General features: G+C 42.9%; 1 protein-coding gene across 5 annotated transcripts in view; it reads left to right on the plus strand.

The window, feature by feature from the left end:
- The window catches only part of GUCY2C (guanylate cyclase 2C), a 95,776-nt gene that overhangs the window by 12,684 nt on the left and 57,650 nt on the right, over window positions 1–25,442 (plus strand). Inside the window, exons 3-6 of one of the 5 annotated variants that reach the window (XM_065940920.1) lie at window positions 9,687–9,793; window positions 18,947–19,347; window positions 23,478–23,590; window positions 25,306–25,370. In XM_065940920.1, the coding sequence (XP_065796992.1) occupies window positions 19,131–19,347; window positions 23,478–23,590; window positions 25,306–25,370 (395 nt within the window). In that variant the 5' untranslated portion in view covers window positions 9,687–9,793; window positions 18,947–19,130. Of the gene's footprint in view, window positions 1–9,686; window positions 9,794–13,226; window positions 13,249–18,946; window positions 19,348–23,477; window positions 23,591–25,305; window positions 25,371–25,442 lie in introns of those variants that run through there. The other 4 variants (XM_065940927.1, XM_065940936.1, XM_065940949.1 and 1 more) reach the window with 4 other exon arrangements.

Below are 25,442 nucleotides of genomic sequence, written 5' to 3' on the forward strand. Positions count from 1 at the left end.
ACAGTTCAAAAGCATCAATTCTTCGGCGCTCAGCTTTCTTCGCAGTCCAACTCTCACATCCATACATGACTACTGGAAAAACCATAACCTTGAACAGACAGACCTTTGTTGGCAAAGTCATGTCTCTGCTTTTTAATATGCTATCTAGGTTGGTCAATATACAGTATACTTATATATAAAATAGTAAAACTTCATTTAGATGCATCAATAAAGACATAAGTAAAAGGACAGTCCATGTTCCTGAATAAGAAGACTCAAAATGCTAAAGATGTCAAATACCCCAGATTGATCTTGTTCATAAATGTTAACCTTTACATACACTATGCTCTAAAAATACTATGGAAAAAATAAGTTTTTTTTAAGCAGAAGGATATATTATGTGCCCTTCTAGCTTCTTTGTCTATGCCCTAAAGTATTTTACATTCCATCCAAGTGTAATAATGGGAATGGAAAATAGAACAATGCAAGTTCTATACTGATGTGGAGAGAATATTAAAGTTGATTATAAACAATGAAAAGATGTCATGAGATAATAGTCATTGGAAGATTAATACTGAAAACTATAATAAACTGCCTTATAAGGCTTTGTGCTTTTCAAATTACTGCAGTATCTACTTTTTCTTTTAATTCCTCAAGGTCTTTTAAAATTGTATTGAATTTTGACTGCACTCTTCTAGGAATTGGAGGTACAGAAATGGGTAAGACAACTCAATTCCTTGAATTACTACACTTAAATTCTAATAGGGGAGGCATATTAATTAACAAGATAGTATCAAATGATGATAACTTTCATAAAGTAATGTGAAGTAACATAATAGAGAGTGACTACGGGAGAGACGTGTTCTTTAAACTGATTAAGCACAACAGGTGTCTCTAGGAGGTGCCATTGAGTTGAAATCTGATAACAATAAAGATACCAGTGGCGGAGAGTTCCCAGCTGGGGGAGCAGTTGATGCAAACATTCTTAAGTGAGTGCAATTTAGCAAGGCAGAGAAGGATAGGTGAGGAGCCCTACAACATGATAAGATAACTACCATGTAAAGTAGTGCTTCTCAAAGCATGGTCTGTAGACTCCTTGGGTGAAGGTCCTCAAGACACTTTAAAGGGTCAGCAGAGTTAAACTATTTTCAGAAGAATAGTAACGTGATATTTGCCTTTACAAATAGGTGAGAAAAGAGAAGCAAAAGGCAAGGGAGAAAGGGAAAAATATACCTAACTGAATGCAAAGTTCCAGAGAATAGCAAGGAGGATAAGAAAGCCTTCTTACTTGAACAATGCAAAGAATAGAGGAATGGGAAAGACTACAGATCTCTTCAAGAAAATTGGAGATATTAAGGGAACATTTCATGCAAAGATGGACATGATAAAGGACAAAAATGCTAAAGACCTAACAGAAATAGGGGCATCCCTTGTGGCTCAGATGGTAAAGAAAGTGGATAAGTGAAAGTCATTCAGTCGTGTCTGACTCTTTGTGACCCCCTGGACTATACAGTTCATGGAATTCTCCAGGCCAGAATACTGGAGTGGATACCCTTTCCCTTCTCCAGGGGATCTTCCCAAACCAGTGATTGAACCTAGGTCTCTCTCAATTCAGACGGATTCTTTACAAGCTGAGCCACAAGGGAAGCTCCAAATGGTAAAGAATCTGCCTTCAATGCAGGAGACATTGGTTTGATCCCTGGGTCAAGAAGATCCCCCGGAAAAGGGAATGGCTACCCATTCCAATATTTTTGCCTGGAATATTCCTTGGATAGAAGAGCCTGGCAGGCTGCAGTCCATGAGGTTGCAAAGAGTCAGACATGACTGAGTGACTATGTGTGTATAACAGAAACAGAAGAGATTAAGGAAGAGGTGGCAAGAAAATACAGAAGAACTGAACTATACAAAAAAAGGTCTTAATGACCCGGATAACTATGATGATGTGGTCAGTCACTCACCTAAAGCCAGACATTTTGGAGTGTGAAGTCAAGTGGGCCTTAGGAAGCATCACTACAAAGCTAGTGGAGGTGATGGAATTCCAGCTGACCTTTTTCAAATCCTAAAAGATGATGCTGTGAAAGTGCTGCACTCAATATGTCAGCAAATTTGGAAAACTCAGCAGTGGCCACAGGGCTGGAAAAGGTCAGTTTTCATTCCATTCCCAAAGAAGGGCAATGCCAAAGAATGTTGAGGATTTTTGCATCTATGTTCATCAGTGATATTGTCATGTAGTTCTCTTTTTTTGTGTTTTCTTTGTCTGGTTTTGGTATCTGGGTGATGGTGGGCTCATAGAATCAGTTTGGAAGTGTTCCTTCCTGTGCAGATTTTTGAAAGAGTTTTAGCAGGATAGACATTCAGTTCAGTTCAGTCGCTTAGTCGTGTCCGACTGTTTGCAACCGCATGGACTGCAGCATGCCAGGCCTCCCTGTCCATCGCCAGCTCCCAGAGTTTACCCAAACTCGTGTCTATTGAGTCGGTGATGCCATCCAGCCATCTCATCCTCTGTTGTCCCCTTCTCCTCCTGCCTTTAATCTTTCCCAGCATCAGGGTCTTTTCAAATGAGTCAGCTCTTCGCATCAGTTGGCCAAAGTATCGGAGTTTCAGCTTCAACATCAGTCCTTCCAATGCACACTCAAGACTGATCTCCTTTAGGATGGACTGGTTGGATCTCCTTGCAGTCCAAGGGACTCTCAAGAGTCTTCTCCAACACCACAGTTCAAAAGCATCAATTCTTTGGCGCTCAGCTTTCTTTATAGTCCAACTCTCACATCCATACATGACTACTAGAAAAACCATAGCCTTGACTAGATGGACCTTTGTTGGCAAAGTAATGTCTCTGCTTTTTTATATGTTGTCTAGGTTGGTTATACTTTCTTTCCAAGGAGCAAGCATCTTTTAATTTCATGGCTGCAGTCAGCATCTGCAATGATTTTGGAGCCCAAAAAAATAAAGTCTGTCACTGTTTCTCCTGTTTCCCCATCTATTTGCCTTGAAGTGATGGGACTGGATACTGTGATCTTAGTTTTCTGAATGTTGAGCTTTTTATGTTAAGCCAACTTTTTCACTCTCCTCTTCCACTTTCATCAAGAGGCTCTTTAGTTCTTCACTTTCTGCCGTAAGGGTGGAGTCATCTGCATATCTGAGGTTATTGACATTTCTTCCGGCAATCTTGATTCCAGCTTGTACTTCATCCAGCCCAGCGTTTCTCTTGATGTACTCTGCATATAAGTTAACTAAGCAAGGTGACAATATACAGTCTTGACGAACTCCTTTCCCAATTTGGAACCAGTCTGTTGTTCCAGGTCCAGTTGTAACTGTTGCTTCCTGACCTGCATACAGGTTTCACAAGAGGCAGGTCAGGTGGTCTGGTATTCTCATCTCTTTCAGAATTTTCCACAGTTTCTTGTGATCCACACAGTCAAAGGCTTTGGCATAGTCAGTAAAGCAGAAATAAATTTTTTTCTGGAATTCTCTTGCTTTTTTGATGATCCAGCAGAGGTTGGCAATTTGATCTCTGTTTCTTCTGCCTTTTCTAAAACCAGCTTGAACATCTGGAATTTCACGGTTCACATTTTGCTGAAGGATAGACATTAGCTCTTCTCTAAATGTTTGATAGAATTCTCCTGTGAAGCCATCTGGTCCTGGACTTTTGTTTTGGGGGAGTTTTTTTGATCGCAGCTTCAATTTCAGTGCTTGTAATGGGGTTGTTGATAATTTCTATTTCTTCCTGATTCAGTCTTGGAAGATTGAACTTTTCTAAGAATCTGTCCATTTCTTCCAGGTTTTCTATTTTATGGCCATATAGTTGTTCATAATAGTACCTTATAATCCTTTGTATCTCTGCATTGTCTGTTGTAATCTCTTTTTCATTTCTAATTTTGTTGATTTGATTCTTCTCTCCTTTTTTTCTGGATGAGTCTAGCTAAAGGCTTGTCAATTTTGTTTATATTCTCAAAGAACCAGCTTTTAGTTTTATTAATTTTTACTATTGTTTCTTTCATTTCTTTTTCATTTATCTCTGCTCTGATCTTTATGATTTCTTTCCTTCTACTAATTTTGGGGGGTTTTTTGTTCTCTTTTTCCAGCTGTTTCAGGTGTAAAGTTAGGTTATCTGTTCAATGTTTTTCTTGTTTCTTTAGAGGTAAGCTCTAAACTTACCTCTTAGAACTGCTTTTGCTGCATTGCATAGGTTTTGAGTTGTCGTGTTTTCATTGTCATTTGTTTCCAGAAATTTTTTGATTTCCCTTTTGATTTCTTCAGTAACCTGTTGGGTATTTAGAAATGTATTGTTTAATCTCCATGTGTTTGTGTTTTTTGCAGTTTTTTTCTTGTAATTGATATCTAGTCTCATAGCGTTGTGGTCAGAGAAGATGCTTGATATGATTTCAATTTTGTTAAATTTACTGAGGTTTGATAGACCCAAGATGTAGTCTATCCTGCAGAATGTTCCATGTGCACTTGAGAAGAAGGTATATTCTTCTGCATTTGGATGGAATGTCCTGAGGATATCGATGAGATCTATCTCATCTAGTGTATCATTTAAGACTTGTGTTTCTTATAATTTTCTGTTTTGATGATCTTTCCATTGGTGTGAGTGGGTTGTTAAAGTCCCCTACTATTATCGTGTTACTGTCAATTTCTCCTTTTATGTCTGTTAGCATTTGTCTTATGTACTGAGGTGTTCCTATGTTGGGTGCATAGATATTTACAATTGTTATGTCTTCCTCTTGGACTGATCCCTTGATCATTATGTAGCGTCCTCCTTATCTCTTGTAATCTTCTTTATTTTGAGGTCTATTTTGTCTGATATGAAGGTTGCTGCTCCAGCTTTCTTTTGCTTCCCATTTGCATGGAATATATTTTTCCCTTCTCTCACTGTCAGTCTATATGTGTCTTTAGGTCTGAAGTGGATTTCTTATAGACAGCATATATATGGATCTTTTTTTTTTAAATCCATTCAGTCAGTCTGTGTCTTTTGGGTGGAACATTTAATCCACGTACATGTAAAGTAACTATTGATACACATATTGCCATTCTTAAGTGCCATTTTCTTAATTTCTTATCAAATTATTCAGACACATATTGCCATTCTTATTGCCATTTTCTTAATTGTTAGGGGTTGATTTTGTCGATCTTTTTTCTTCTCTTGTATTTCTTGACTGTATAAATACCATTTGTTGTAAAGCTGGTTTGGTGATACTGAATTCTCTTAACTTCTGCTTGTCTGAAATGCTTTTTATTTCTCCATCAATTTTGAAAGAGATCCTTGCCGGGTATAGTAATCTTGGTTTTAGATTTTTCCCTTTCAGTACTTTGAATGTATCCTGCCATTCCCCTCTGGCCTGCAGTTTCTGCTGGAAGATCAGCTGTTAAGTGTCTGGAGTTTCCCTTGTATGTTACTTGTTGCTTCTCCCTTGCTGCTTTTAGTATTCTTTCTTTGTGTCCAGTCTTTGTTAGTTTGAATAGTATGTGTCTTGGCATGTTTCTCCTTGGGTTTATCCTGTATGGGACTCTTTGCACCTCTTGGACTTGATTGACTATTTTCTTTTCCATGTTGGGGAAATTTTCAACTATAATCTCTTCAAAAATTTTCTCATACCCTTTCTTTTTCTTTTCCTCTTCTTCAGTTCAGTTGCTCAGTCATGTCTGACTCTTTGCGACCCCATGGATTGCAGCACGCCACGCCTCCCTGTCCATCACCAACTCCCGGAGTTTACTCAAACTCATGTCCATCGAGTCGGTGATGCCAATGTTGGTGCATTTGATATTGTCCCAGAGGTCTCTGAGACTTTCCTCAGTTCTTTTCATTCTTTTTGCTTTTTTCTGCTCTTCAGAAGTTATTTCCACCATTGTATCTTCCAGCTCACTGATTCGTTCCTCTGCTTCAGGTATTCTACTAGTGGTTCTTTATAGAGTATTTTTAACTTCAGTAACTGTTGTTTTTATGTTTATTCTTTAATTCTTCTCAGTCTTTAATTTATTACTGCATTTTCTCCATTTCGTTTTCAATTTTTTAAGTCATCTTTACTATCATTATTCTGAATTCTCTTTCATGTAGTTCGCCTATTTGCTGTTCATTTATTTTGACTTCTGTGTTTCTAGTTCATTCCTTCATTTGTACAGTATTTCTCTGCCTTTAAAAAAATTTTTTTTAACTTATTGTGTTTGAGGTCTCCTTTTCCAGGCTTCAAGGTTGAAATATTTCTTCCTTTTGGTTTCTGCCCTCCTAAGTTTAGTCCAGTGGTCTGTATAAGCTTCCTGTGAGGTAAGGTTTGTGCTGAGTGTTTTGTTTGTTTGTTTTTCCTCTGATGGGCAAGACTGAGTGAGTTGGTAATCCCGTCTGCCGATGATTTGGTTTGTATTTTTGTTTTGTTTGTTTTTTTGATGAGGCTTCCTGCACAGGGTGCTACTGGTGGTTGGGAGACGCTGGGTCTTATATTCAAGTGGTTTCCTTTTTGTGAGTTCTCACTATTTGATACTCCCTAAGGTTAGTTCTCTGGTAGTCTAGGGTCTTGGAGTCAGTGCTCCCAGTCCAAAGGCTCAGGGCTTGACCTCTGGAACAAGCAAACCTTGACACTGGTAAGAGGAATTTTGCTGGAACTGTGCATGAACTGTCAAGGCCAAACGTGGGCTGGCAATATGTAGAGTCCCTTGGACCGTTTGGAAGGGACCTCTCAGGACCAAGAGGAAAGTCGTTCTGACTCTTCTGCAGCATCTCCTGGCGGTCTTGATTTCAGCTTGTGAGTCATCCAGTCCAGCATTTCTCATGATGTACTCTGCCTGTGAGCTAAGTAAGCAGGGTGAAAGTATACAACCTTGTCCAACTCCTTTCCCAGTTTTGAACCAGACTATTGTTCCATGCTTTTTCCATGTTCTGATTTAGGGATTGTTTTCTCTTCATCTGAGGATACCTTTTCTAGAAGTCCTCCACTTGAAAGAAGTAATTTGAAATTTATCTCAGTTTTTGTCTACTTTGTCCTACTTTCTTCAACTTACAACCAAGCTGTGAAAATGTTGTTATTCTTAACCATCTCTGTTAACCATCCTTCTTTCAGGAGGAAACACATAGCTTGTTTTTTGTTGTTGTTGTTGTTTAAGCCTCTAGTTCTTCTATAGTTATGCAGAAATTCTCCATCAGTAGCGCTGTATACCCTGAGTAACAACCATAAACTGCAGAAGGAAATGGCAACCCACTTCAATATTCTTGCCTGGAGAACCCCATGGACAGAGGAGCCTGGCAGGCTACAGTCTGTGGGATCGCAAAGGTTGGACACGACTGAGTGACTAAGCATACATAGCAACCATACACAAGAAATACGGTACTGGGAATTTCTTGATCCAACTTCCTCCATTTTTTCATGGTAAAGCTGTGACATAGCAGGACCCTATGGAGCCATCCAGGGACGGACCCCTTCCCCAGCTCCTCTGTGAAGTACCTAGCTAACAGTGTCTGATGCACCTTTCCTGAGTTGTTTTACAGAAGCTAAAATCCCCACCAAGTGGTAGAAATGAACGATTTGATGACCATAAGCTGTCAGCCATAGTGGCGCCTGAGCCTTGATGGTGTTAACCCCTGTGACACTTCACTGTCATCTCATCACCAACCAGTCAGAGAACTTCAGGAGCTGGTCACATACCCTGGGACTCCCCTGCCTCACTTGGTCTTTAAGAATGCCTCCCTGAGACCCACTGGGAATCTGGGTTTTTAGAGCCTTAGCTGTCCCAGACTCTTTGTCTGGTGGCTGCAATAAAAACTGCACTTTCCTTCATCACAATCCAGTCAGTTGGCCTTATGTGGGGGTGGTTGGACCCAAGTTTGGTTCAGTAGCAAAATCCAAACCTCTGGCATCATTTCCATTCCTGCTGATTTCACGTTTGTGTTTCAGACTGCCCATGGAGCTTGCTCTTGACATTTATGCCAGAAATTCTTACTCGTCCCTACGTTCACATCCTCACATGACTATATTTTCTTCCCTGACAGATTTACAGTTTTGTACTCTGTCTTGTTGGCTCTTGGCCTCCATTTCTCTGACAAACACCTTAATTTAAATACTCTCCTTCTATTTCGCAGGGGTGTTATGCGTGCCAGCTGTAAATGGGTTTGGTTTCTTTCTCACAGTCTATTTTTACATCTATTTTACTTATCAGAGACAGTCTATCACTGTCTAGATCTTAAAAGTCTGTAAAGGTGTTTGAGACCTAAAACAAAGAAGTCTTGACTCCAAATACAAAAAAACAAAAAGCTGGTATTTTATTCCAACTTGTTGTCGTTTAATTGCTAATTCGTGTCTGACCTTGTGCGACCCCATGGACTATAGCACATGCCAGGCTCCTCTGTCCTCCACTATCTCCCAGAGTTTGCTCAAATCCAGTAGCAAAACTGTAAGACTCCTTTCAATTTTTTACAGAACTTTTTTTTAAACAAATGTATTAAATATAGCCATGTCTGATACATTTGATATGATATGTCTTTAGGAAACCAGTTTCTTCAATCTTGAAGGATTAATAAGTCTTCTCCCCTTGACCTTCTTATCCGTTTCCATCTAATCCTATTTCACCAGGCATTTGCTCCTTCTTCAAATAATTTTGCCAAGTTTTAAACATTGAACAGATTTCACTTTTCCTAATCTCATACATAACGTGAAAAGGAATATCTGCCATTCTGCATTTCAGAGTTTCTATTCTTTCTCTCAAATATATCCTGCTAATGCAGTGTAAAAATATTTCAAATGATAAAAATGTTTATCTAAATAAACATAGTTTAAACTTTCATTCCTGTGGTAGATTCCAAATATTTGTTTTCGGGATAATGTTTTAATCACATCTAGTTACACAGTTATTTCTTGAATACAACTGAAATTTCTTTCCACTACCACTTTTTTCTAATAAAGTGAAGTTGTCATATACGTAGCTGTCTCAATCCAATTAATTTTAGTTAAAATTAGAGAAGATACACCTACTATACACAAAAATAGCCCAAAGGAAGAAGCAGTTGATCCTGCCATTTAGAGAATGGCAACCAGGAATAACAGTCACTAACTAGGTTACCCTCTGAGCCACAAGCGAGACCCAAGAATACTCGAGAGGGTAGCCTACCCCTTCTCCGGGGAACCTTGCCAACCCAGGAATTGAACTGGGGTCTCCTGCATTGCAGGCAGATTCCTGACCAGCTGAGCCACCAGGGAAGCTAGCTAGGTGCCAGGAACTTTATAACATCATTTTCTGCTTTAATTAAACCACACTTCCCCATACAAGAATCTGCAAAGTTCACAATAACAGTAGTTACTAGAAACTTAACAGAATAGTTAGTAGAAACTTAATTTTCGTTTGTTGGAGCGCTCATGAGTATTTCTAGAACCTGCCAGGCATGTTCTGAATATTGTGCAGGAAGTCCATTTGTCCTAGGACACGAGGGTCTGCAGCGGATTCTGCCCCCTGGTGGCTGCCGTCTGCTCATGCGCTGAAGGCCCCCAGCGGGTGCAGCCACAGCTCCCATAGCCCCAGGCACTCGCCGAGGACTCTCAAAGCCCCGGAACAGGCTGCCAACCTTTGATCAAGTGAAGAACAACATTCCTCTGCTTTATGTGAGGGGAGGGAGCCTGTTAGAGAGCCCCTGGGCAGTTATATCTGTGACGTAGTATTCTCCTGAGCTGTATATCAGGTGGTTCTAGTTTTTTATTCCAGGTCTTTTTCTCTTTAAAACTAAGGTCTGCGTGTATGGACTGGATTGGAGATGGGCTTGAAGAATCTGGCAACTATTGTTTGGCTGTTTCCCTGAGAATGAATCACTTATGGTGTGACTGTTGAACTCCAGGTGAGTGAATATTGTCTGGACAAATCCCATCCATCACCTGGCACACCTACCCATGTCCAGATGCCAGCAAGGGTCACAGCTCAGGCTTCTTGGCTAGAATAGAAATTAAATTTATCTTATAATAAAGAAAACTGAAGATCAGCAAATGTAGGTAATCTGCCCACATTCATATGCTTAACAAAGGCCTGAGACATAATTCAAATCCAGCTTCAGGTTTTGTGGGTTTGGGTTTTTTTGTTTAAGAATATCAGACTGCCTCCTGGGGCTCAAAGAAGCTCTTCTTTACCTCTAGATACACAATTCTGTTGTTTAAATGCTTGCCCGACATTTCCTACTACCTAGGAAAGCATTAGTAAACAAAACTGGCAATTACTTTATTTGTAAGAAGTTTACACTTCAAGGAACTCACCAGTTTTTTTTTTCCTTCTTTCCCAAGCTATTATTTTAACCCATATAATTATGAGGAAGTAATTCTTCAGCTGCCCTTGGAGGGAGTAGGGGGTGGGTAGGGGTGGAGAAGAGTAACCTCTGACTTCTCTACAGGAGAATACAGAGTTCCTTTTTCAGAGTTGACTTGTCAACCCAATATCCACTCTTTGGCAGCCTAGGGTCTGTTTCCTTCCATGTGTTGGAGATAAGAGAAAACAAACAAAGTTATTTCCAGAGCACGGGGATCTTTATGACAGCTGAGATGCATTACTGCCATCTCCAGCGCATATTTCCCTTAGTATGTAAACATAGGCACCTGGACCCCGGAGGTGATGCAAGAGTCGCTGGGAAACTGAACAGAATTCCGGCTGCCCCTGCAAGACATAGCAGTCATCTACTCCAGCCTTTTCCGAGTACATTAGACTGTACAAAATGGGCTGGGGAAGGAGGGAGAAGAAGACTGTGTGCGAGGTCGCCTCAGTCGTGTCTGACTCTTTGTGACCCTGTGGATTGTCCATGGGATTCTCCAGGCAAGAATACCGGAGTGGGCTGCCATGCTGTCCTCCAGGAGATCTTCCTGACCCAGGGATGGAACTAGCATCTCTTATGTCTACCTGCATTGGCAGATGGGCTCTTTACCACTAGCACCACCTGGGAAGCCCCGAGGAAAACATTTCTCAAGGATTAAATAGAGTTTCTTTTGAAATGGGAACCAGGAAAAGAAACAGACTTGTCAGCCTGAAGTGCCCAGGCACTGGTGCTGACTTTGACTATTCAGCCCTTGTGTATAATAGTGATTCCAGTGTCAGTTGGGTTACCCGACCTGGAGATCTACATAAGATGACTTTGACTCTCATCTCATCCTTGTAGAAAGTCCAAAAACACTCCCCAGTATTTCATCAAGCCCTGAAGACTTAAGCTACCACGATCATCTCTGACTTGAGACTGGGCTGCTTCTGAGAATCACCTAGTCATCCTATTCCTGCTCTTGCCCCATCCATCTAGACACAGATGTGAGCCCTTGTCCATAATTCCCACAGGTTAGGCAAGTGGTGTCTGCCACAGACTTGACTGAAGGTTTGGGAAGAGTTACCCAGGGGTCTTGCCTGGTGGCTCAGATGGTGAAGAATCTGCCTACAATGTGGGATACCTGAGTTCAATCCCTGGGTTGGGAAGATCCCCTGGAGGAGGGTATGGCACACTACTCCAGTATTCTTGCCTGAAAAATCCCATGGACAGAGGAGCCTGGCGGGCTACAGCCCGTGGGGTCCCAAAGAGTCAGAGATAACTGAGGAACTTTCACCCAGTTTTACCAGTTTTAAACTCCCGCTAGGGAATTTAATGTAATTAAATGAAATTTGTGTAACTCCAATGCTGAGACAGTTTAGGAAGCTCGATAAATAATCTATTGTATGGATGTAGTTAGGCATCTTTTCCTTAAGGAAAAGACAAGCAACCTGCGTCCTCTTATGTATTTTATAGATCCTTGTTCTCAAGAGTCTTTAGTCCCCATCACGTTGGCCATTTCTTTCTGCTGAGTTGACCAGAAATTTTGTTCAGATTTTTCTGTACAGTTTTACTTAAAACACAAACAAACTTTTTGACCAACCCAATACATAACTCCCATTTCTTTCCTTTTATCTCTTTCCATCTCTCCTCCTCATTCCCTTGTTCCTGGGTCAGCCCTGGGAACTTCACATTTCCTCATTTTATTATATCAAGCAGTTTATGTTTCTCTGTGCCTAACTCAGAAGGTTTGCATAACCAAACACACTTAAGTGAAAATGTTAGTCTCTCTATCATGTCCGACTCTTTGCGACCCCATGGACTGTAGCCTGTCAGGCTCCTCTGTCTGTGGAATTACCTGGGCAAGAGTACTGGAGTGGGTTGCCATTTACTTCTCCCAGGGATCTTCCGAAACCAGGGATCAAACCCAGGTCTCCTGCGTTGCAGGCAGATCCTTTACCACCTGAGCTACCTTAACTCTTGAATGTTCAACAAAACCGTGCAGACTTTTAGTTACCTGAACCCATCTGGCATCATGTTATCCTTTGTGAATAGGACCAGTAAGTATTTCCTCCACAGGAAGAGACAGTAAAGTAGAAATCATTTAAAATATTTTATTTATACCTTAAAAGTTGTTTTTTTTTAAATCTCAAAATATATTCATGTTTATTTATTCTCCCACTGGTTGATATCAGGTCAGGTAATTTTCTTTGAACATTAGTCCTTAGATTGAACCTTTGTATCAGCTTTCTTTCTTTTTTTTTTAATTAAAGTATAGTTGCTTTGCAGAAAAGTGATTCAGTTGTGTCTGTGATAAATATATATATATATGTATATATATATATTGTATATATATTCTTTTTCAGATTCCTTTCCATTATGTTACTGTAAGATATTGAATATAGTTCCTTGTACTATAGAGTAGGTCTTTGTTTTATTTCATATATAATAGTATCTATCTGTTAATCTCAAATTCCCAATTTTTCCCTCCCCACTATATCAGATTTCTTAGGTAAAATGCATCTCATATTAATACTGCTTTGGGTATTACATGCCTTAAGGTAACTGACAAGCTCTCCAAGAACAAAGTTTTTGTTAGGTTTCTTTGTTATTTTCCAGTGTTTTATAGCAGTCTTTCCACAGCTGTTTTCTCAGTAATTTGTCTTCGTTTAAACTTTTCAACAGTTTTTTAATTATTTTATCAGGTTTGTTGTTGTTGTTGAGTCAATAGGTCACGTCCCACTCTTTTGCAACCCCGTGGACTGTAACCAGCCAGGCTGCTCTGTCCCTGGGATTTCCCAGGCAACAGTTCTGGAGTCGGTTGCCATTTCCTCCAGGAGATCTTCCCGACCCAGTGATCGAACCCGTGTCTCCTGCATTGGCAGGTGGAGTCTTTATCACTTTGGCAAATTTGGGCACAAACAGAACGGACCCTTGGTAAACAAATGACTTGACTGGAGCAAACAGAAGTACACACGTCCAGTGGCTGCAGGCATTCAGAGTGTATTTCAGCTAATCTGGTGAGTCTATTAAATCATAGGTTCAGAGATGCTCTCATGTACAACATGATGACCACAGCTAACACTGTTGTATGATGTATAGGAAGGCTGTTAAGAGAGTAAATTCGAAGGGTTCTCGTCATGAGGAGAATGTTTTCATTTTTTTCCTCTTTTCATTGTATATGACAAGATGCATATTAGTTGAACCTATTATAATTATTTCACAGCATACATAAAGCAAACCTTCATGCTGTATGCCTTAAACTTACATAGTGATGTATGTGAATTATTTCTCAATGACACTGGAAAAAAGAGAAGTACTTTACTGTAGCCAGTTTTCCTCAACAAGTTCAAATCAGGACGTCTACTTTTGTGCTCATTTTAAAAAAAGCTTTCATGTTTTAATTCCATCAGTCACATTAGTTCGTAAAATCCCTTTTGAACAACTCACTTTTGCATTTCCACTGAAATAAGGGACAGAGAAAGCCGAGGACTGTTACGGAATGTAGAGATGCTAAGGGTTCCAGTAGTGAACAGGGGATCTTAATGGGAGACATAGAGAAGAGACCTATTGTCAGAAATGAAAGAGTGAGACATGCAGGTGATCTGCTCAGCTGCTCCTTCCCATGTGAAGTAGTTTCCCTTTTTTTTTTTCTCATATCTTTAGGGCTTTTGTGTTCTATTGTAAAGTGCATCTCATAAATCTGCCAACTTGGTGTTCAATATTTGCTTATGACCCTTGAAACTTTCCCAGCAGAACCTCCCTCCCTTTAATCATGATCTACATGCTAGTAGTTTTGCACCATAAAGAAGACATATGATTTTTTACCTTAAAGGATCCAGGAAGGAATGTTATCTTATTCCTTCCCTTTTGAAAATGTTTTCCTGGTTTCATGCTCTAATCAGAGGATTCCCAGAACTGCATCTGCCTTTTGTCTTCACCCTTGAATTAAAAGCACTTGACAGTAACTACTTCCTGCATCCCTCGACATGGCTTTTTTTCATATTTGCAATTTGTGGATGAAATAGAAAAAACCAGTCTACTTTTTCCCCTACCCCAGGAAATGAGAATAGCAACATATTAACAGTTAGACAACCAGGTTTGAGTCCACGCTTGGCCCCCCAATGTGCAGCACATAAAATTGTTACCTGTAGCAAAGGTTAATCAGCCTTGTGATGGCCATGTGCTTCTCTGCAGCCTGGCGGTCCATTCTTCCTGATGTCCACTAAAAGTCTCCAGGGGTACCTCCTCCTGACCACTGTCAGACACTCGTTACCACCTACTCCACCCACCTTATAAAATAACCCCAGTGCCTTCCCTGTGAATCAAAGCTGAATCCTCTGAAGTCTGAGCATCTGCCATCCTCCCTCCAGGAGACACTAGGATTGACACCTTATTCCACATCAGTCATCCCCTCAAACATGGACACTTGGTGTTGCGTCTTAACTTTTATGTATTTAGTTAGTTTTGGTTGCACTTTGTTGCTGCATGCAGGCTTCCTCTAGTTGCAGCAAGTGGGGGCTTCTCACTGCAGTGGCCTCTCTTTTTATAGAGCACAGGCTCTAAGCACTCAGGCTTCAGTACTTGTGGCACGTGGGCTCAGATGCGGGATCTTCCAGGACCAGGAATAGAACCAAGAACCAGTGTCCCTTGCATTGCAAGGCGGACTCTTAACCAGTGGACCGGGAGGGAAACCCTGGTGTCCTACCTTGACTAGCATTTTGTCATCCCCATATTGCTACACCATAATCAGTAAATGCCCCAATACCCTTTATTGCTTCATAAACTCTTCTGTACCCCTCCAGGCTAGATTGAGAGAAGGAGTAATGTGTTAGGAAAAGGGCGCAGAGTGGTACAAAGACTCTAGTAATGTTTTACAAGCTATCATGTATATAAGTGAGTGTTCATTTTATTTTTCTTTTAATTGGTGTATGTTTATTGCAGATATGCCTTTACATCTATGATCTACCTCATAATTTAAAATTAAAAAATATAAAACCTACCTCTGTTCCCTTGAGGCCTGAATCATCAAGCCACAACACATACTATCCCTTTTTGTCAACCACTGTCAGTTACTGAAGTCCTGGTTGTTCTCCCTCGAGGATTCCTCTCCAGTAAGGACCTGCCATCAATCTGGCTGATTTTCATACCCAGGAGGTGACTGTCTAACAGACTGGACTCTGAGTTCCTTCAGCTCCTCTGTTTAGAGACATTTTCCCGCCCCTGCTCTCAGCCACCTTGAACTGCTCACATCAGTAATGCAGAAAGCCTGCCCTTTAATGTAGAAATCTGCCCTTTATTGGCAGACTGTACCCTTCCAGATGTTTGTTTATTTGAATTGTCCCCTTTCCACCTGTTCTGCCTCGCTACTGTACCCTTCAAGCCCTTTCTCTCTCTCTCTCTTTTTTTTTTTTTGGCTTTGCCTCATGGCATGCGGGATCTTAGTTCCCTGACCAAGAATTGAGCCCTCCCTCCCTGTAGAGAAAGCCCTGATCCTAACCCCTGGATCACCAGGGAATTCCCTCAGGCCTCTTCTTTATGACTTTCCCTCACTCCCCTCCTGCATGCACTTCATTCTTTAAATTCAGTTTAGATCTTGTAGTCCATCTCCCCACTATTTCGACTTTCTTCTTCTTTTTTTCTAATCCATTTGTTCTTTCATCGCACGTACCTAGAAAACCTCCAGACCCAAGTAAGCCCCGCCGTTCACTTTGCTGTATGTACCTGTTCTAGAGCAGCTCAGCTTGGCTGGAGAAAATCATAAAACCAGGCTGAGTAGGACCACCATAGATTTGGTCACTCATCTCCTGGTCTGCCTACTCAACCGCTGCCAGACAGCCTTAGGACACACCTCTTATCAGTTCCTCCTCTCTCTCATCATGGTGACTTTTCGAGTCCCTCCCTCCTTAAGCCTCGGGCTAGCCCAGCTCTGCTTTCATTCTCAGCCGATGACTCACCTTCTTCAGAATTATTAAACAATCACACATAAACAATCTCATCTTCCAGGCACAAGTCTAGAAATATGCTTGTATATATGAATCTAATCAGAGCCCCGCCGCATCTTCCTCATTGCATACCCTTCGGTGTTTCCCATTCCTATCTTTAGGGTAAAAAACCCTTAGTTTCCCTGGCCTGTTTCAGAAAACAGACTCAAGCAACTAATCATTGAAGAAAGGGCAAAAGTGGGACCCAAGAAGAGTCAGTCAAGCAAGGAAGGTGATAACAACTTGAGCAATAAGTAAGACTGAAGCATGGGATCATAAAGTCTTAGTTCTTCTCCAGAAAAACATGTAACAGTGTCTGACACACGTCCTTAAGTTATTTCCTAGAGAAACCAGACCCCTCTCCCCTGCCTTAGGTAGAAACTGCTGACCCTAAATACTTAGACCCTAGCCTGGTTGGAGCTGGAAAATGCATGATTGAGATTCCTGAAACACCACCCTGTCACCTCACCTTCTACCTGTCAGAGAAGTGTCCATGAGCTGATCACACACCCTGCGACCCTCACCCTGACAGTCTTTAAAAACCTTTCCCTGAAGACCATCGGGGAGTTTTGGCCTTTGAGCATTAGCTGCTTCTTGTTCTTGCTTGGCACCTGTAATAAACACTGTATTTTCCTTCACCACAACCCACTGTAGACTGGTCTTGCTGCACGTCTTCCCCGCTTGGTATCCATGTGTTTGTTTTCTATGTCTGGGTCTATTTCCGCTTTGCAAATAAGTTCATCTGTATTGTTTTTCTCAGGCTTCCCAGGTGGTGCTACTGGTAAAGAACCCACCTGCCAATGCAGGAGACACAAGAGATTAGAGTTTGTGCCCTGAGTCAGGAAGATCCCCTGAAGGAGGAAATGGCAACCCACTTCAGTATTCTTGCCTGGAGAATCCCGTGGACAGAGGAGTCTGGCAGGCTACATTCCATAGGGTTACAAAGAGTTGAACATGGCTGAAACAGCTGAGCACATACCATTTGTCTAGATTACACATGTATGCATTAATAAACGATATTTGTCTTTCTCTTTCTGACTTACTTCACTCTGTATAACAGACTCTGGGTCCATCCACGTTTCTACAAATGGTACAATTTTGTTTCTCTTTATGGCTGAGTAACATTCCACTTCCCTGGTGGCTCAGACGGTAAAGCGTCTGCCTATAATGTGGGAGACCAGGGTTCAATCCTTGGGTGGGGAAGATCCTCTGGAGAAGGAAATGGCAACCCACTCCAGTACTCTTGCCTGGAAAATCCCATGGGAGAATCCTGGTAGGCTACAGTCCATGAGGTTGCAAAGAGTCGGACATGACTGAGTCACTTCACTTCACTTCAACATTCTATCGTGTATATGTACCACATCTTTTTTATCCATTCCCTTGTTGATTAAAGTTTCAAATTCTTAATGGTTTACAGAAAACTTCTGGCTTACCCTTGCCTACTCCTCTGCATTCATTATTGCACAGGACTAGCTTTCTTCACTCCAGGCATACTGTATATCTTTCAGTTCCTCAAACATCCGTGCCACATCTTGCTCCTGGGTCTTTGCACAAGCTCTGCCCCTGCCCACATTCTCTCCTTCTCTTCCATTCAGCTAACTCCTGTTCATCCTTCAAGGCTCAGTTCAAAGGGCACCTTCTCAGGGAAGCATCCTTGACTCTCCAGAATAGGTTAGGTTAATCTGTCATGCAGTCATGAAATTAAAAGATGCTCCTTAGAAGGAAAGCTATGACAAACCCAGACAGCATATTGAAAAGCAGAGATATCACTTTGCCAACAAAGGTCCGTGCAGTCAAAGCTATGGTTTTTCTAGTAGTCTTGTACGGATGTGAGAGTTGGACCATAAAGAAGGCTGAGCACCAAGGAATTGATGCTTTCGAACTGTAGTGCTGGAGAAGACTCTTGAGAGTCCTTTGGACAACAAGGAGATCAATTGGGCAATCCTAAAGGAAATCAACCCCGAATATTGATTGGAAGGGCTGATGCTGAAGCTGAAGCTCCAGTACTTTGGCCACCTGAGGCAAAGAGCTGACTCACTGGAAAAGACCCTGATGTTGGGAAGGATTGAGGTTAGGAGGAGAAGGGTGTCACAGAAGATGAGATGGTTGGATGGCATCACCGACTCAATGGACATGAGTTTGAGCAAACTCCGGGATATAACAAAGGACAGGGAAACCTGGCGTAGGGATGCAGAGAATCAGACAGGACTTAGGGACTGAACGACATCAACAACTGTTCGTGTGCTCCCGTGGCCCTCTGCACCGTCCTTGATTATTGAGTTTAGTTATTCATAATGATTTATTTAATGTTGGTCTTCCCCCCCCAGAATGCAGGTTCCATGAAGACGTTCATGTATCCATATCATTCATGGCTGTACACCCAGTGCCCTGCCCATGCCTCACAGAGAGTCAGGTCTCAATAATAGTTGCTGACTTGGGTGATTGAAGCACAGATCTTCCTAGTTTCGTTTCAGTGCACAGCTGTGACCTAAAAGCTAATAACCCGTCATATTTGTGCTTGCCTTCAACACTTTGACCTTTATTTTCCATTTCCAAAGCGTTTTTGGTGTGTACAATACCGCCCTCTTCCTCTTTTCCCCTCTTCTCACTGATGTGTCACCAAGTGATGTGTTTTAATTGGGTGAGGCGCAGGTAATCTCCCCGTTTACAACTCTGACCTTTCCGTGAGCAAACACACAGAGTGAACTTTGGTTTATCTCCCACTATAATGCAGCTGCTAATTGCCGGCAGGCAGGCTGTCTCCTGCGGTCCACGTGACCGGTGGGGTGAGCAGAGAGGAGCGCGGGGAAGAGTGGACTGCGGCAGCGACAGGCTGTCGGGCCGGAGCTCCTGCCTGCTTGAGAGCCCCGAGCGCAGCCAGCGAGCCCAAGGAGCATGGTGCTGAGGCGAGGGAGGTCATGAAGACGCCACTGTTGGCCTTGGCTTTGTGGTCACTGCTCCTCCGGCCGGGGCTGCCGTTCTGGACCTCCCACGTGAGTCGAAACTGCCAGGATGGCAGCTACGAGATCAGCGTCCTGATGATGAACAACTCGGCCTTCCCGGAGTCCCTGGACAACTTGGAAGAGGTGGTGAAGGAGGGAGTGAAAATTGTGAGGCAGCGTCTGCTTGAAGCCGGTAAGAATATGGTAACAGAATTCTCCTCCCTGTTTACCTCCTCTGAAGCCAGAGCGCTGCTAAGCGAAGACCTCGCCTTCTTTGCCTGATCACCCACCTTCCTCTAAGGGCCCTTCTCTCTTTCAAGGCAGTAGATCTTCAGAAAGAAGGATTTGAGCCCTACCTCAGTGAATTCACTCATGATACGCTCTGCTCTAATAATGGGTCCAACCCAGGTGTTCGCAGCAGTGAAATGCCCCCAAATAAAACTGGATTTACTACTCAGTGTCAGGGCCTTGTATTTCATTCTGCATCATCTCAGAGGCAGGATTTGGTCTGGACTTGAGATTTCACAGGGTTGTCCATCAAGAAGATGAATCAAGTAAAATTCTTACAGATGCTGAGTCTTTGATGAAGATTTTTAATCCATCTATTCTCTCTTTGCATCTCTGGTGGCGGTTCTTGTAAGGTGCAGTCGATGTGATAAATTTGCAATCAAAGTCAGTGTATGCACGGTAAATCCCTTCAGTTGTGTCTGACTGGTGTGACCCCATGGACTGTAGCCTGCCAGGTTCCTCTGTCCATGGGGATTCTCCAGGCAAGAATACTGAAGTGGGTTTCCATGCCCTTCTCCAGGGGACCTTCCCCACCCAGGGATTGAAGCTGGGTCTCCTGCACTGTAGGCATATTTTTTATCATCTGAGCTGCCAAGGAAGCCCCAAACATAGTGTAACAGTCCTTTATTGTACCCCTTTTTTAGGGGGATGAGAAAATTATTTTTTATGTTTTATTGAAGTATAGTTGATTTACAGTGTTGTATTAATTTCTGGTTCACAGCAGAATGATTCAGTTGTTCATATATATATATATTCTTGTGTTCTTTTCCATTGTGGTTTGTCAGAGGATATTGAATATAGTTCCTTGTGCTATACAGCGGGACCTTGTTGTTAATCTATCCTATCTATACTAGTTTGTGTGTATCTCTTAATTATTAAGAATAAATTATAACATTAGGTAAAACATGTATGATAAAGAGAAAGTTATCACCCCTGATAATTTTCAGTCCCCTGGATATTTCCAGATTCTTTTCATGTGCTTCCAAGTTTTTTGTTAAGAACATCTTTGGAGTCACTACCACACTGAAACACTCTTCTTTCCTTCTTCATTTCACATTATCCTACAAGTAGCTTTCCTGGAGTTGTTTAATCTTCATCATATCATGTGAATGGATTTCCTGTCTCTTGCGTATCTCTTCCCGTATCTCTGACCCTTCCAGATCATCTGATAATTCCCTACAGTGGGATATTCCATTGTTTTTAGTTTCTCATGATTATTTAAAAGCTACTGCAATAACTTCCCAGATGGCTCAGTGGTAAAGAAACCGCCTGCCAATGCAGGAGACGTAAGAGAAGGAGGTTCCATCCCTGAGTTGGGAAGATCTCCTGGAGGAGGGCATGGCAACCCACTCCAGTTGGAGAATCCCACAGACCGAGGAGCCTGGAGGGCTGCAGTCCATAAGGTCACACAGAGTTGGACACAACTGAAGTGACTTAGCGTTCATGTACGATAAACATTTTCACATACGTAGTTTTACCGCCCCCCATGCTTTGAGACAAGATTGCCATTAGTGTGATGACTGAGTCAGTGACTGTTTCATACAACTTAATGGTTATTTATGGACGAGGATACATCCTCTAAGGAGAGGGTGTCTTAATTTTCTTTATTTAAAATTCTGTGTCCATAGCGGCAGTAGTTGTCAGACATCTTGTATGTGTGATAACTGTCTTCTGTACATGTCTTCAACCCTGTCTGAGACCAGATCCAGATATAAATGGATGGATCTGATCTAGAGCCATAACATAACTAGGAGGTCATTTAATAAAACCCCTTCCTATGGGCAGCGTGGTGTAGTAGAAAGAACATTTGATTTGAAGTCCGAGGACCCAGATCGGTGTCCGTTTTCCAGAGCTCTCTCTCTTTGTGACCCATTTCTCTTGACCTACCCGAGCTCGGTGTTCTTGTTATCTGAGTACCTGTCAGGTGCTAGTTGGGGCTTCCCAGGTGGCTTAGTGGTAAAGAACCCGCCTGCCAAAGCAGGAGATGCACGAGATGCGGGTTCGATCCCTGGGTCGGGAGGCTCCCCTGGAGGAGGGCATAGCAACGCACTCCAGCATTCTTGCCTGGAGAATTCATGGACAGAGGAGCCTGGCAGGCTACAGTCCATAGGGTCTCAAAGAGTCAGACATGACTGAAGCACCTTAGCGCACACACACACACACACACACGTGCTAGGTAAGATATATCATCTCTGTACCCACCACAGCTCTGTGCAATCAGCATTGCTGACACTGTTTCACAGCAGAGTTATTTCACTTAATAACTTTGCTGAAGTCATACAAGTTGTCTGTTTGAAGTAGGAGTCAAACCCGTATCTGTCTTATTCCACAGAGCGTATCATGTCGCCACTGTAAGATCTTTACCCACCGTGAACTAACTTGCTCATTAAAATAAAAGTAGTGGAACACTGTGGTTAGAAGCAGAGTTTTGGAGTCAGACAGAGGCCAGTTCACAATCCAGCCTTTTATCCAACCATTTATCACCTGTGACCTCGAGCAAGTTATACTTAAATTTTCCGAGCCTCAGTTCCTTCACCTATAACATCACAGTATAGTTTCCTCCGGTGAGTATGGTGTGAATTAAATGAGGAGATTCACATAAAGTACTTAACTGATCCATACTATGCCCTCACTCAATGGCCATTGTGTTTATTGTGGCCCCTGTTACTGTTGTTCTTGTCAAGGACGTTGATGTTGTGGTTGTTGCTGCGCCGTTGCTGCTGTTGGCAGAAGAAGTTACCCGGCTCATAAAATAAACAGTGCAGTGCGTTGTTCAGATATTGATCTCTGAGCTCACATAACCCGAATTTGCACTTCTGCTCCTTGATTTACTAGTTGAGTGACACTGAGCAAGTTGTTGATTCTAAGTTCAGTCATCTCATTTGTAAAATAGAGTCAATAATGGTGAGAGGCCTTTGCATGAACTCAATAAGAAGAGAATCAGAAGGTGGCGGGTTGAGCGGTGAAAGAATAAACTGAGGCCCAGATTTCTGCATCTGATGATGCATTTTGTCAGATGGATGGTCATGCATAGTAAACTCAAGAAATGCAGCTTGTGAAGGAAAGATGGATTCACAGTCTAAGCTTACTAAGCATTGATATTCGGGGAAAATTTAAGACAGTATACTTAAGAGCTAACTTGAAGAATAGAAAGAGTTCTAATGTGGGTGATGTCCAAGTGGAAGAGAGCAATGTTTTCCCCAAGAACTTAGGAAAGCTTTGTGGGTTTGGAAGAATACACAAGACTTGGTGGAAAACTTGAAAACAAGATTTCTTCAATCTTAGGAAATCAGCTTCCCAAGGATGTATGTGCCATGGCTAAACACACCAGTTCATACCCTCAACCTAGTCCATACCCCCCACCTGGTCCATACCCGCCACCTGGTCCATACCCCTCACTGGTCCATACCCTCCACATGCTTTCATGTGTTGAGGGGTGTCCCTTTGCTAGACTCTAGAGCCTATATCCAAATTCACTTTGGTCCCATCCCATCCTCAAAGCTCTTTATAGGAGAGGGATCATCTGAGATCACCCTGTATTCTATAACATCCCCCTCACCCTCCTAGCACTGAGGTCTCATGGTATGGTGTGCAGATGGCAAATGAGATAGGGTTGAAACGACACCTGAGGAACTGCTTATAAGTTAAGCTTTACTTTGAAGTCCCCATCCCATTGTCTAAAAAGTGTTCAGTGGAGGCGTCACTGGTGGTCCCATGGTTAAAGACTCCACACTTCCACTGCAGGGGTTGCAGGTTCAATCCTTGGTCAGGGTACTAAGATCCCACATGCTACACAGCGTGGCCCCAAAATATAAACAAACAATATGCTAAAGTCATTGAAGTAACAATAATAAAGAAAAGACAGGGAGTGACATAGGAACTCAGAACTCAAATATTCCTAGGCCTGAAACTGGATATACAATTCCCCGCCCCCCGCCCCACCAGGCTCAGCTGGCAAAAGATAAATCTCACAGCCAGTATAAACTTACTGAGAAATAACACTAGTCTTCTCTTTCCCCTCATTCTGGATAACAGGCCTCAATGTGACCGTGAATGCCACCTTCATCTATTCAGAAGGTGTGATTTATAAGTCCAGTGACTGCCGGAGCAGTACCTGTGAAGGCCTCGACCTCCTCAGGACGATTTCAGTGAGTGCCTGCCTCTGCGGAGTCAGCTATCACCCTCCTGCCCTGGGGGGATGGTGGCTGGGCTCCGCGACCTGTCCGCCAGCACCCCAGCTGTCCCCCAGCCTCCCCTCTGTCTGCCAGCATCCCACCTGTCCGCCAGCACCCCACCTGTCCACCGGCTTCTCTGCTGTCCAAAAGCATCTCCCCTGTCCGCCAGCATCTCCCCTGTCTGCCAGCATCCCACCTGTCCACCAGCATCCCCCCCGTCACCTCCAGCTACACAGCTGAGTGATTTGGAGATGGGGTGCTCTGACGCTCCCCCCATCTATTTCCCAAGTGAGAGGGCCCTCCAGGAACCCAGAAAGGTAGGGAGCACATGAGCTATGTTGTCTGTACACGGTCAGTGGTATGGAGGGGGATTATTTTGTTTTCAGTTGTTTTTAAAAGTCTTTTAAAAATTTTTAAGTGTTGGTATTAACTGATGTGCCTTTGTGTTCCCTCAAGAAATATCTGAGGTGCCCTATTACAAAAATATGTTCCAAAGCCCTCTGTGCTTGTGTCCAACCCTCAGTCATGTCCAACTCTCTGGGACACCGTGGACTGCAGCCCGCCAGGCTCCTCTGTCCACGGGGTTCTCCAGGCAAGAATACTGTACTGGGTTGCCATGCCTTCCTCCAGGGGATCTTCCCAATGCAAGATTGAACATGTGGCTCCTGCCTTGCAGGTGAATTCTTTACTGCTGAGCCACTGGGGAGGCCCCCAAAACCCTACACCAGAGACCTATTGCAAGTCATCACGATATACATGGTCACAGGTTGATTGTTTAAGAGTGGAATCTGAAAACCTAACTTTATAGTAGCAACGGTAATGTCAAAATCTAGAAATAGGAAGAGAGAGATTCTTGCCTGCTTCCTCCTCCCAACCCCAGCCCTAACCCCAACCAGAGCTTTACAGAGCTGAAGAGTGTCCCAAGCTCTCTAGAGGCAATTAGGCTGTGAGATGCCCCTCTACGACAGAAACTTAAGAAAAAGCCCTTCAGAAAGCAGAGTGCTGGGCATAGAGCATGGCTCTGAAGCTCTAATCAATAACATGGACTCAACCTGGTCGGCCACACTCATGTCAGGAGGCGTGGCTCATTACAGTCGTCTTTCTAAATCGTGGAGGGTGCAGAGCGAGCAAGAGGAGTTGAATACACTCCACTTTGCAGTTCTACGAAGCTGTCTCCTCTTTCTGCCTCTCCAGAGGCAGATATAACCTGGTTCTCCAACACCATCGATGGAATATCCCTAGTCGGGTGCCCCTTGAGAAAGGGTGGAATACTAGATCTATAGTCCTCAAAGCAGTTACACTGCATTTTGTTCTCTGCAGCCCTGCTTGTCGCGTCCCCTAAAACCGGAACTTGCCCTCTCTCTCCACGGCCCCTCCAAATCTAAGCTGTTCCCCACGTGGCCTAAGACACTGCTAATGTTACAGTCTGCCTGTGCCTTGTCAGCCACTGGACATCCTCCCCTTGATAAAAGAGTCCAGGTTCACGTTCGGGCAGCACCCCTTCCACGGGATTCTCTTCCCTCCTCCCGCAGCCTCTCCCAGCTCAGACATCTCGGAGGTGTGAGAATGAGGGAGAAAGGCCCACTTTCCAGCCTTCTCCGAGCCTCCCTCTTGCCCGCTTCTTTCCTGTGCACTGATTCATGTTTTATTTTTAGTGACTAGTTGTTGTTTTTTTTTTTCTCCCACAGAGTAAAAAACAGATGGGCTGTGTCCTCATGGGGCCCTCGTGCACCTATTCCACCTTCCAGATGTAGTAAGTAGCTTGGTTTGTTATTGCTTTCACGCCCCTGTGACTTGAAGTCAGGACGAAATCATCAATATTTAA

Source organism: Muntiacus reevesi, chromosome 1 (assembly GCF_963930625.1).
Source record: "Muntiacus reevesi chromosome 1, mMunRee1.1, whole genome shotgun sequence".
NCBI lineage: Eukaryota > Metazoa > Chordata > Mammalia > Artiodactyla > Cervidae > Muntiacus > Muntiacus reevesi.